Source organism: Meles meles, chromosome 6 (assembly GCF_922984935.1).
Source record: "Meles meles chromosome 6, mMelMel3.1 paternal haplotype, whole genome shotgun sequence".
Classification (NCBI taxonomy): domain Eukaryota; kingdom Metazoa; phylum Chordata; class Mammalia; order Carnivora; family Mustelidae; genus Meles; species Meles meles.
In genome coordinates, this window is record NC_060071.1 from 135355675 (window position 1) to 135369457 (window position 13783).

The following is a 13783-nucleotide window of genomic DNA, read 5'->3' on the forward strand; positions in this document are numbered from 1 at the left end:
CCAAATACAGTCACATTCTGAGGTAATGGGGGTTAAGACTCAACATATGAATTTGGGAGTCACATTTCAGACCATAACAGGAGGGCTCTGAAGAGGCCCAAGTGGAAAGAGGCCTGCCAACAACGATGTGAGTGAACTGGAGGTAGATTTCCCAGATGAACCTTCAGATGAGCTCCCAGCTCCTAGCCAACAGCTTGCCTACAACCTCATCAAGAGACCTTGAGCCAGAGGTATGCAGTTAAGCTAGGATGCCTGAGCCATAAAAAGTGTGATATAACAAATGTGTTTTGTTTTAAGCCACAAGTTTGGGGGTAAAATGTGTTATGGGTTTTACAGTGTACTAGATGACTACTAACCACCAATGACCTCACACACCAACAAAGAAAAACCTGTATTAACTGGAATACTTGGGCAAAGAATATTGTAGCTACTTGAACTTATAGTTAATTGGGATTAAGGTCAAATTTTTCTTTGCTTCAAACCTTGCTGCAAATGAATCAGTTGTAAATTTTTTTTTTATTTTTTATTTTTTTGCCAAAAATAAGTCTTTGACGACTAGAGGTCAAGACTGCTCTAGGTGTCACTTGATAGTGAAAAACATCAATGTTGCAACATTTGCACATGCAATATGCCATCTAGTTTTCACAGCAACCCCAAGAAGAAGCCACGGAAACGATCCGAAGTCAGGAGCCAGGCAAAATTCAGGCCTTCAAGACGCATCTCTAAATGAATGCTATTTCCATTTTACAGACGGTGAAACTGAGCCTAGGGAAGTTAACTAATTGTTTCAGATCACAGTTACTAAGCGGCGGGTATGGTAACAGAACCTGAGTCCAGAATTTTTCCTACTGCATTGTGTCACCTTATATATTTGCTGTTTTCTTCCTTCAAATGATAAGTGAAAACATTTTAAAAAACAATCAATCTGCTGTCAATAGAGACTTTCCCCCAATGGTTCTGTAAGAGCCCTGGCTAATCATCTCTATAGAGTTCTGATGCCTTTGGTAATAGTATTGATACTAATTGTTCAATAGAATCTCTAGAAAATCAATTTCATCGTAGGGCTGCATATCCACATCACACCAATCTTTGAAGTTCTCTGCCCCGCCCCCTCTGCTACTCCTCCCCAGCCAAAATGTTCACATTTCTATTTTTATAGGAAAGGATATTTGTGAAGTATTTTTTTCTAGTAAAAATTTAATGTGAATGATTTCTCTAATCTGTTGACTAGGCCTTTAAAAAGTGATGTCCGAGGAGCCTGTGAAAGTAGATCAGAAGGAAGGAGATCTTACTGCTTTTTAGAATTGGAAGGGTCTGGCCCATAGTGCTGACAGATGGGGACATGGGATTAAGCCCTCGCATCCCAGCAGTGGTTTTAGGACCCGGAAAATTCACAAATGATCAAAAACTGCCAACTGACTGGTACGGAAGATGTAGAAAGTACATTTCATTTGTTCGACAGCCTTATCTAATGGTGCTAGGCTACCTTGGCTACAACCGGCTACCTGGCTGGAGGCCCCGTCTATCATTCGTCTACCTCCTACGGTATAGCTAGAAAGAGGTTTTGTTTTTTCCTTTTCTCAGACTAAAAGAGTGTTGATAGCATCTTGTCTAATTCCCTCATTTTTAGGGGGGAGCTAACACACAAAGAGATGGTGTGCCCACACTTGGGAAAATATATAAAATCCTGCATTTTAGTGTCTCAGTAACACTGGGACTTGTAAGGATTATACCAACTCAGAATTATGCAGGTTGTAAAGTACATGGAAGACTTCATATTACGTCTTCATCAGTTAATCTGTACAAACACCTTTTTATTTTATTTGTGTGCTCATTTGAAAGGAAAATATTCCAGACTCTAAGTCTGAACTTTCCTTTTTGTGGATTGTACAAATAAAAATGTGATTATGGCATATATTTTTTTTTATTTTAAAGATTGAAAAAAAATTATTCACTTGAGAGAGACAGAGAGAGAGAGACAGAGAGAGCACAAGCAGGGGCAGGAAGCAGACTCCCCACTGAGCAGGGAGCCTGATGCAGGGCTCGATCCCAGGACTCCGAGATCATGACCCAAGCCGAAGGCAGGTGTGTAACCAACTGAGCCACCCAGGTACCCCTAGCATAGGTGGTTTTCAAAGGTGAAATTTTCTTCTTCTAAAATTTGTTAATAGGTTTATAGTATTTTTTAAAAACGTGGTATTGGATCATCTCCAAAATTGCCTCTTCTGTTTCCAGGATGGTAGATCCCGGACACAGGAGGATTCAAAACTAATTTTAATATTAAACATACCTATTATGAGTGTCTGACTCAGTTAAGAAAAGTTATCTATTTAAAAAATAATCATCTTGGTAAGACTGATGATTCACAGACCTGTACCCCTGAAACAAATAATATATTATATGTTAATAAAAAAAAATCATCATCTTGGGGCACCTGGATGGCACAGTCACTTAAGCATCAAAACTGGGTTTTGGTTTGGATAGTGATCTCTGAGTCATGGGATCGAGCCCTGCCTTGGACGCCACAGTCAGTGTAAAGTCTGCTTACGGTTCTCTCTCTCCTCACTGCATGTGCTCCCTAAAATAAATAAATCTTTACAAAAAAAAAAGCCATTTTAACACATTTCAGGATGCACTGTATTTTAATGAGTCACCAGAGCTCTCTTCTCAGTGGGTCAAACAAGGTTACTCATGGTGATGAGGCCATCAGTGATCACTTTCCATCCACATTATGAAAATAGCTATGAGTTATGATGGGTGTAGAAAGCAAAAGCTATTCTCATTTTCTCATCATTCCGCACCACTCTGTTCAGTCAGTCAGGACTTAACTTCCCTGCCTGGACTGCTAAGGGCTTACTGGCCAAGGAGAACATTGGTTTTTAACTGGAAGTGCTATCAGGGGTGGCGAGGCTATCAAAATTCACTGTTTAAAAACACATGCTTCTACTCTTTACCACTGGTAAATGGGATTTGGTAGGCAAGGGATTTTGAAAGGCGTATTTTCGGCAAAAGGTGATTTTTATACATTTCCACAATGATGGGTCACTGGAGACAAATCTGATGCCACTGGGGCACTCTAGACACAACACGATAGCGTGAGTTCACCAGTGAACAGAAACCTACTGAGTATTTGTCTATTACTGTTTTCTCCTGGGACTCAAGATGCTGCTCTACAGAAATAAATTTCAGTTAAAAGATGGTTGATTTTACGTTTTTCTTTTTGATGAGGGCTGTGTTGGGATGAATGAAAAGCAGGTGTAAGCAAACAACTATATTCCGAAAATGGTCAATTCATAAAATATGGGCACATTCACCCTAGTTTGTTACTGAGTCAATTCTAGAAGATGTGTGTATACATGAATACATTTCTGTATCTTTTTAACAGTCAGTAAGTAGTGGATTTCACATCTTTAGCTTATCAAAGATAGGCATTTGATTTTATGTTTGTTTTTTCCCCCACATAAGTTTCTGGGTGAAGGAATACAGCTCCTGAACACCAGGGAAAAGTTCACAGCAAAAATGGCATGGAGTTAAGGTTTCCTCTGAGAAGTCCAATGGGCAGAAAGTATAGAAATAGTTACTAAAAAAAAATCCCATAATTTACAGGATATAAACACTTGATCTTAACACTGTCCAGAGACAGACTTGGCAAATGACATCAATTCCTGATCCCCCTGGGAGTTTATAAATCTAGTGGAAGAGGCCAGCAAGTCAAATAAAGTATTTTAGCAAATTCTATGGCAGAGGGAGGCAAAGGATGCTACGGGAGTTGATGGTAAGAGATGGAAGTGGGCACTGTGGTCAGTGAAAGATTCTGGAAGTGATGACAAGATCTGGAGGTGGAAGCAGGGGCCAGAGTCAGCCAAAAAGAGACCAGATTTCCCTGAATGAAGAAACAGTGCCTATAACAGTACAGGAATTTGAGACAATGTGGCAAGTTGCTTAGAAAGACTGGAATGTCAAGGTTCCTGCTGGGGGAGTGGTGGAGAATACACTAGAGAAGAGAGAAGACCATGAAGGGCTTTGGTTACCCACTGCACTTTGAAGGGAGCTTTTGAAGACTTTTCGGGGGGAAGTGTCATAATTTAACTGCTGTTAACAGATCACTTGAAGAGCAACGTGGAGGACAACGCAGGATGAGAACGGGTGAAGACACCCATGTGGAAAACACGGTAGTAATTCAAACAAAAATGCTACATGTCTGAACTGAGCTGGAACTATAGTCAGCTGACTATGGTTTGTCTTTGACTTTGACTCTACGTCTTTGTCTTTGACTCCGGAATCCTGTCTTTGGTACTGTCCCAGAGTTCCAGCTGACTCTGGACTGAGGCAGTGGCAATGAGGGAGACCGGACACAAGATCTGAGAGGTTTAAGGTGAGAAATGGAATAACTGATAACGAACAGGATATGTGGGGTGAGGAGACCAGCTAGAAAGATTCTTATGGTTTCTGGCTTCACCTTTGATGAAGGCGAATAGGGAGGACCGAGGAGGGGTGTGTCTGAGAGGATGGTGAGTTGAGCTTGGGATGTGTTGGGTTTGAGAGGACTGAGAGACACTTAGGAGAGATGTCTACAGGCAGCCGAGACATATGGATCCCGAGAGAAGTCTGGGCTGGGGCAGGGCTGCGTCACACAAGTTTTTTTGGTCTCTAATACAGGACCCCCAGAATTGTGCAGTGCGCAACCAATCTGGGAAGTCATATGTGACAGCCCTGGCAGAAGGTACAGGTCTGAAATTAGTGCAGGTCAAATACAGCTGGAACTATGGGACAGTCCCAAAGACAGGATTCCAGAGAATGAGAATTCACAAGTAAGCCAAGGAGATGAAAAGCTTTACAAAAGAGAGTAAGGTGAGAAAGGAAAAAGCCACCATTACCAAAAACTCAGTATCAGTGAAGAGTGACACTTTAAATATGTGGGTGGTATTTCCCTGAACTGAGTGATAAAGTAAACCACTCTTATTATTCCTTACAAGATATATTATTAGCCATACTTTTTTTTTTTTTTAGACTAATGCTAGGATTGTCTGGCTAAAATTGCTCTTAGCCAGAACTTAATTTCAGTCTCAATATTTCTATCAGCGACTGCTACTTTCTCAAGGTACTAAAAGTACTTCTTTGCCTGATCCCATTTTCATGTCTTTTTACCCTCCTAAACCTCACATGTGACTCCTGATCCAGCTGTTCCCTGAATTTTCTTTCATGTTTTACTTATTTTACTGCCTGGAGTCCCTGTTCTCCCTGCATCTTCTCAGTAGATATTTAATTAATATTTCTCAAAATATAAATTTGTAATCGTTCTTTGCCTCACTCTATAAAATCTGGAATTCCATTTTTCCTTGTATATATGCTTTAGTCTCTGAATTCAGAGTAGGGATCTTGTGATTTATTCAGTTAGTCTTTATGAGAACCTAACAGTAGGAAATTCCTACCACAATCCCAAAGCCCGTAAGAACACGATGACCATCTGAAAGGTGGAAGTTGAAAACAGAAGTTCCACAAAACTTTTTAAAAACCCTAGTCGCAAGCCTCTGTTGGTCTGAATAACTGCTTTGACTCCTAAGTGCAGTTTTTAAAACTCAAAGTCACCTTGCTGTACATGAAATTATGTTTCTTTTCCCCAGGAATGAGATTTGGAAGTTGAAAAGTTAGTTTTGGGGCGCCTGGGTGGTTCAGTCGTTAAGTGTCTGCCTTCAGCTCAGGTCATGATGCCCGGGCCTTGGGATCGAGCCCCACATCGGGCTCCCTGCTCAGCTGCAAACCCGCCTCTCCCTCTCCCACTCCCCCTGCTTGAGTTCCGGCTCTCGCTGTGTCTCTGTCAAATAAATAAATAAAATCTTATAGAAAACAAAGCTAGTTTCAACTGAGGCTGGCAAACACACCAGGCACGTGACAGATGATAGATTTCTACTTCATTTCTCAAAGTGTCAAGATGTTAATCAGCATTAGAGGACCAAGGGTCCTAGTGTTAGATAAATTCGAGAAACGCTGGGTGAGAAACACGTTTCTTTATTGAAAGACTCCTCAGATGTAGAAATATATATATATGACTCCTTAAGAAATGGCATAGCATAAATGGAATTTCTCAAATTTATTTGACTTTGAAGACCTGCAATTTGCAGAACACCCCGGAAAACACTGCTGTAATTTTGCAGATGAGGGTCCTGACCCCAGTGAGGTTTGGTGACTTGCCCAAGATCATGCATAGTTAGCAGCAAAGCTGAGATGACACAGTCAGTTCCTCTGATTTTTAAATTGCTCCTTTTGGGGCACCTGGGTGGCTCAGTGGGTTAAAGCCTCTGCCTTTGGCTCAGGTCATGATATCAGGGTCCTGGGATCGAGCCCCGCATTGAGCCCTGCATCGAGCCCCAAATCAGGCTCTCTGCTCAGCAGGGAGCCTGCTTCCCCCCGCCCCACCCCCACTACCTGCCTCTCTGCCTACTTGTGATCTCTGTCAAATAAATAAATAAAATCTTTTTTAAAAAATTGCTCCTTTTTCCATTATACCGCACTGCTGGTATGCTACTTCCTTTTTATTCGAAACTGTTCGTGGAGCGCAGACCCAAAACTGATAGTACTGACCCACAGAACTTTGCACCTCTGGGACTTAAGAGATTCCTCCCACAACAATGACAAGATCTCTCTGGGAATCTGTCAGCTGCTCTGTGGCCATGAAATGGGCTGTGGAGGTGGGGAGGGTGCATGGGAGGAGAAGCTCCCTGGGATGCTTTAGGATGCTTAAAAGAAAAATGGATTTATGCCGAGGATAATTCCTGGAACAGATGTGAAACCAAATACTTCATCTCACAATCCAGCCCCCGCCCTCTCTGAAAGGGAAATGAAATCGTAGGATTAACCTGCTCCTCATCAGATCATGCTTTGTTTCTTTCAAAAATCCCATGACCCGGGCAGATTCCATTTCCTGCTACTCCCCTTCCTCCAGCGAGAGGGGAGAGCCCAGGAGGGAGAAGAGGCTTTCCTTAGGCTCTGTAAGCGCCAGGAGCAGGGGGGAGTGGGGATTAGAGAGACACACATGACAGTAAGTCGCACGCTACCACGAGCTGTTACCCCCCAGTTTCCAGCCGAATTTCTCGGTCCACACGCCATCAGGAGGTATCCTTTCGCAAATATAACCAACATGTCAGTACACGGATAAAGTCATCATGGAATAGAGAGAAATTAGAATGAGTTAGTTCTAGGGCTCTGTGAAAAAAGTACATATTGACTGAAAAGTGACTCATTTCGGAGGGGGGGCATAAAATCCAGGGTTTGTGAGATAAATAGATGAAGTTTTATAATTTTTATTTTTTAAAGATTTTAAAGTTTTTTTTTTTTTTTAAGTGAACTCTGCACCCAACGTGGGGCTCGAACTCACAACTCTGAGAACAAGAGTGGCATGCTCTACCGAGTGAGTCAGCCAGGAGTCCCAAGATGGATGAAATTTTAAATAAGTTGTAACGTCCTGACCAGGTAATGACAGAGCAAAGCAAAAATGCGATGTACAATATACATTATTACCACCGAGCCGGCTGTGCCGTGCTTCCAAGGGATTTGATAATCCAAATGCCAGAGCGTGAACCCTTCTCTAAGAAAGAGCCAAAAAGCACAGGAGGTTTCTCACGGTCCGCACCTAGCAGTGAAACGCTCTCCCTGGCCAGCCAGCCCGCTAGGCCAGGATCTCGGGGGAGTCAGCAGAGGTCAGAAAGTCAGAAGACTTTCTCTTCAGGCCAGGCTGGCAAGTGTGCTCCGCCAGAGAGCTCTGGTGCCCCAGGGCGATGAACGTCAAGAGCTTCCCGGCACGCCAGGAGCTGGGTCACTCGAGGTGTCTCGAAGAATCACCTTTCAAAGCCAAGCCACTTGTCCGCCCCTATCACAGGCGGGCAACATGACAGTGTGAAGGGAGCGGTGCCTGTGGATGGCAGAATTAGGGGGATTAACAATGGGACAGAAGCAATTGGCGGCACGGCTAGCCCCATTCTCAGCTGCTCTGTTTTGGATTTGGAGCACGAGGGGAAGCTTAAGTTAAGGTCCTCCTTGCTCTGTGCTGACTAAAGCCCCAAAAATGCTCTGGAGCCTGACACCTTTCCAAACGGGGGAAAAAAGCAAGAGAGGCCAGGTCCAGGCACAGCTGCTGTCCCCGAGGCACACCACCTTACTTGGGAACGTCAAAGACCAGGGCCAGAGTGGGGCGCAGGCCTCTCCCTGCTCATGACCTTACAGCACACCCCATACAAAGGCGACAAATATTTGCCGGCTTCATGAACCGGAGGCACTAAATAAGTACTTACTAAAAAACCTGGCTCTCTGAGAGGTACATACAACTTGCTTACACTGAAGGCTTTTTTTTGTCTTTTTACTTTGTACTATTACACTTTTTTAAAGATTTGAGATCTATTTCACATGCCAATAAAAATTCACCCATTTCAAGCGTATAGCTCAGTGGTCTTCTATCACCACAATCCAATTTTAGAACATTGTCACTGCCCCAAAAAGGAAACCTCTGTGCCTCTCGGCAGCCACTCCCCAAACGCCCTTCTCCCCACCTAGCCCTAGGCAACCACTGATCTACTGCCTGTAGACGATTTGCCTATTCTGGACATTACACGTGAATAGAATTATTCAGTATGTCGTGGCTTTACATCTCCAAGGTCCATCCATGGTGTAGCCTGTATCAGTACTTCATTCTTTTTGACGGCTGAACAGTATTTGTTGAATGGATATACCACAGTGTGTTTAACCATTCATTATCTGATAGATGTTCACGTTGCTTCCCTGTTCTGGCTATTGAGGAATGCTGCTATGAATATTCACATGCAGTTTTTAAGATTTTATTTATTTATTTGAGAGAGCGCAAGAGAGAGCACAAGTCGGGGACATGAGCGGGGGCTGGGGAGGGCAGGGAGAGGGGAAGTTTTTTTTTTTTTTTTTTTTTTTAAGTAGGGCTCCATAGTCAATGTGGGGCTTGAACTCATTACCCTGAGATCAAGAGTCACACACTCTACTGATGGAGCCAGCCAGGTGCCCCATGTACAGTTTTCAGGTAGACAGTGTTTTCGTTTCTCCTAGACACACATTTAGGAGTCAAATTACTGGGCCCTAGGGTAACTCTATGTTTAACTGTTTGAGACACTGCCAGACTCTTTTGCCAAAGCTGTCGCACGATCTTACGTTCCCACAACAAAGCACGAGAGTTCCACTGTCCGTATGCTCAAGGACACTTATTGGTTATCTGTCTTGATTGCAGCCATCTAGTGGGTGTGAAGTGGCATTTCGTTGGGGTTCTTATTTGAGTTTCCCTGATGCCTAATGATGCAGCTTTTCAGGTGCTTATGGTCCATTTGTATATCTTCTTTGGAGGAACGTCCAAATGCTTTGCGCATTTTTTAAATAGGGTTCTCTTTTTATATGAACTGTATGAGATATGTATATATTCTGTAGTTAAGTCCCTTGCCAGATACATAATTTGCAAATATTCTCTTTTGCTCTATAGGCTGTCTTTCACTTTCTTGATGGCACCTTTTTATAAAATTTATTTTTTAAAATTTTGTTTTATTTAAATTCAATTAATTAACAGATAGTGTATTCTCAGTGTCAGAGGTAGAGTTCAGTGATTCATCAGTCTCATAGGATACTGAGTGCTCATTACATCAAGTGCCTTCCTTAATGCCCATCACCCAGTTACTCCATTCCCCCTTCCGTTTCAGCAACCCTCAGTTTGTTTCCTATGATTAAGAGTCTCTTATGGTTTGTCTCCTTCTCTGATTTGGTCTTGTTTTATTTTTCCTTCCCTTCCCCTATGATCCTGTTTTGTTTCTCAAATTCCACATGTAAGTGAAATCACATGATAATTGTCTTTCTCTGACTGACTTATTTCGCTTAGCATAACACCCTTCATCCATGTCATTGCAAATGCTAAGATTTCTTTTTGTTGTTGATGGCTGAGTAGTATTCCACTGTGTGTGTATGTATATGTATATTATATATATATATACCAGATCTTCTTTATCCATTCATCTGTCAGTGGTCATCTGTGCTCTTTCCATAGTTTGGCTCCTGTGGACACTGCTGCTATAAACATTGGGGTGCACATGCCTCTTTTGAATCACTACATTTTTATCTTTGGGGTAAATCCCTAGTAGTGCAATTGCTGGGTCATGGGGTAGTTCTATTTTCAACTTTTTGAAGAATCTCCATACCATTTTCTAGAGTGGCTGCACCAGCTGGTATTCCCACCAACAGTATAAAAGGGTTCCCCTTTCTCCACATCCTTGTCAACATCTGCTGTTTCCTGACTTGTTAATTTTAGCCATTCTGACTGGTGTGAGGTGTGTTTCACACACCTCACAAAAATCACTGTTTGATTTGATCTCACAAAATCATTGTTTGATTTGTATTCCCCCGATGCAGTGTTTGATCTCACAAAATCACTGTTTGATTTGTATTTCCCCGATGCCAAGTGATGTGGAGCATTTTTTCGTGTGTCTGTTGGCCATTCATACGTCTTCTTGTCATACAGGAGAAATGTCTGTTCATGTCTTCTGCCCATTATTGACTGGATTATTTGTTCTTTGGGTGTTGAATTTGGTAACTTTTTTATAGATTTTGGATACTAGCCCTTTACCTGATATGTCATTTGCAAGTATCTTCTCCCATTCTGTCAGTTGTCTTCTGGTTTTTTTGATTGTTTCCTTTGCTGTGCAAAAGCTTTTTATTTTGACGAAGTCCCAATAGTTCATTTTTACCTTTGTTTGCCTTGTCTTTGGAGGCATGTCTAACAAGAAATCATTGCAGTCAAGGTCAAAGAGGTTGCTATCTGTGTTCTCCTCTAGGATTCTGATGGACTCTTGTCTCACACTGAAGTCTTTCATCCATTTTATCTTTGTGTGTGGTGTAAGAAAATGGTCCAGTCTCCTTCTTCTGCATGTGGCTGTCCAATTTTCCCAACACCATGTGTTGAAGAGACTGTCTTTTGTCCATTGGATATTCTTCCCTGCTTTGTTGAAGATTAGTTGACCATAGAGTTGAAGGTCCATTTCTGGGTTCTCTACTCTGTTCCATTGATCTACGTGTCTGTTTTTGTGCCAGTACCATACTGTTTTGATGACGACAGCTTTGTAATAGAGCTTGAAGTCTGGAATTGTGATGCCTTGGTGGCACTTTTTGAAGGACATGATTTCTGAATTTTGATGAAGTCCAATGCCCATTTAATTTTTGTTGCTTGTGCTTTTTGATGTCATATCTAGGAAAGTGTTGCCTAACCCAAGGACATGAAGATTTACTTCTATGTTTCTTCTAGGAGTTTTATAGTTTTAGCCCTTACATTGGATTTTTTATCAATTTTGAGTTAATTCTGTGTACGGTATGAGGAAGGAATCGCACTTCATTCTTTTGTATGTGGATAACCAATTGTTCCAGTACCACCAGTCTCTTCAACCCTAAGTTGAAAAGACCATTGTCTCTTCTTGGCACCTTTGTGGAAAAGCAACTGGCCATACACAGGTGCATTTATTTCTGCACTCTGAGTGCCAGTCCATGGATCTGTCCTATGCCACACTGTCTTGATTACTTTATTTGTACTTATAGCTTTGTACTTATTGTTAGTTTTAAATTCTGTTTAAAATTCTCTGACTCATCATTACCAGGATCCAGCTATATTCTTTTTGGAGAATCTCAGCAAAGACCTGAAGCAGAAGAAGCTTTTCTTTAAATGCAACAGGGGTCGTTAATAACCTCTCTCAGTTTCTGAAGTAGCTGTACTGTGAACAAAACCTTAGGAAGACAACACACATGAAAAGAATTTAGTGTTGAACAGAGTTAAACTTACAACAAGGTTAACCTGCATAATTTGAGAATACATAATCATTCTGCTACAGAAAAATCAAGAGCAAATAATGACTAGTTCATGCAAATGAATGTGCTATACTGTCAATTTACACTGTGTTTAGAGGAAATTTATCATTTTTTAATTAAGAAATGCATTCATAGGGTTCTTTTTTTTTCTCTATGCCTCATTTTTTCCCCATCTTCCTCCCTTGTAATGACCTTTCTTCTAGGAAGATAAGGACTCTCTTGTGTTCCTGAAACCTCCAGGTATCAGGTACCTTCAAGCCCCCACGTACTAAGAGCAAGCCCTAGGTTAAGGAATGGTGTTCCTCTCGGCAGAGTCAAGAAGCTGGTGGAGAAGGGCTGGAGAAAGGTGATGGATTCCATCCAGCAGGGGAGGAGACTATGGAAAGAAAACGTGTTGTGACAGAAACTAATGGATGTTTCTTAACATCCATTCTCCCCTTATCCCTCAATAAGAGATTCTCAGTTTGCTTGGAGAGGCAGCATGCACAGCCAAAAGACGACCTCTCCAGACTCGTTTGTTGCTAGAAGTGGGCCTGGGGTCCAGGGCCAGCCAGTGATGGATTCGTTGGAACTGCTGGGCTTCCTAGGAAGCTTTTTTTAAAAAGTGAGCCAATTTAGCCGGAACCTGTCTTTTGCCTTTCCTCCCAACACCCCCTTCTTGCCTGGAACATGGATACAATGCCAGTAGGAACAGGAACCACCCTGTGACAAAAAAAAAAAAAAAAAAAAAAAAAAAAAAAAAGAATGCCAGTGCTTTAGGGTTGGTCGAGCAGAAGAGAGGAGCCTGGCTCCTCCATTACGTCTCTGAGGAGCTGTGCTAGCTGTCTCCGAACTTCCTGACATGGAAGAAAAAGAAATCCTTCATTTATATAAGCCACTGATGTGCTGAGTTCTGTTACCTGAAGAGAAAGCTCTTCTGTCCTCTCTCTTTCCCCCCAACCCTCCCACCTTTACTCACCTCCTGTTGCACAGCTTCCTTGCTCCATTCCCATCTAAGCTCCCTCTGCCAGTCAGAACTGCTGCCCATCCAGAGGTGTGGCAGGGAGTGTGGGCAACCTTAGCACCTTCCCCAGCCCTCCCATCCGTGGGAGCAGAGGCACAAGCCCATCTTGATCCTTATCCTCTCCCTTCCCCCATCTGGCTCCACCCAAAGAGGGAACGTGAAATGGTTGGAGGAAAGGCAAGCCCACCTCGCCCACAGATGCCTCCACACTACCAGGAATTCCCCTGAGTGACTGGAGATAACCACCGGACACTTCAGCAGAGAGAGATTCACAGGCTGGAGAGTCGGGCTACCAGGCACCCAGCTCCATCAGGGAAGGAAGCTGGGAACATGCAATCATCCTGACGGGCCTAGCATTCTGATATGACAAGGCAGCTCCACAAGTTCTGGAAATAGGGCTTGTCTGGCTTTGGATTTCAGCTCCGCCATTGACTGTGTGGCCCAGACAAGGTACTTCACTTCCCTCAGCCTCAGTTTGCTCATATGCAAACTAGAGAACAAAGCCTCCTCCTTGCGTAGGGTTGAGAAGATGAACTGTGACAGCGCCACAATGCTTAGCACAGCAGCCGGCACATAACAAGAGCTTGAGGAAATGACGGACCATGGTCGCTGTTATTATACTGGTGAAGAGCAAGGGCTTTGAAGTCACATCCGGGTTCAAACCCAGCTTCCCCGCCCATCAGTTATGTGGACTGAAGCTGTTTCCTCGTCTCTGCCCCTTTGTTTTCTCTCAGTGAGGAAAAGAATGGCCGACTCACTCATCCATAAATACCTACGGCCGGCCTGCCTGACACCAGGTGTTCTGCTCCACAAGGGGCGTACGAAGGGAACGCTGCCACAGTCTAGTGAGGAAGACAGACGATACAGGAAAATCGCAAGGAACTGTAACGAATGCTCCAAAGGAGCGCTACCCAGGTCTCTGTAACGGGG

General features: G+C 42.9%; 1 protein-coding gene across 8 annotated transcripts in view; it reads right to left on the bottom strand.

The window, feature by feature from the left end:
• TTLL5 (tubulin tyrosine ligase like 5) overlaps positions 1–13783 on the bottom strand; it is a 284906-nt gene that overhangs the window by 15578 nt on the left and 255545 nt on the right. For 2 of the 8 annotated variants that reach the window (XM_046008992.1, XM_046008982.1), the window contains one exon: positions 11056–11769. The exons of the other annotated variants lie outside the window; for them this stretch is intronic. In XM_046008992.1, the coding sequence (XP_045864948.1) occupies positions 11736–11769 (34 nt within the window). In that variant the 3' untranslated portion in view covers positions 11056–11735. Of the gene's footprint in view, positions 1–11055; positions 11770–13783 lie in introns of those variants that run through there. 8 annotated transcript variants of the gene reach the window in all.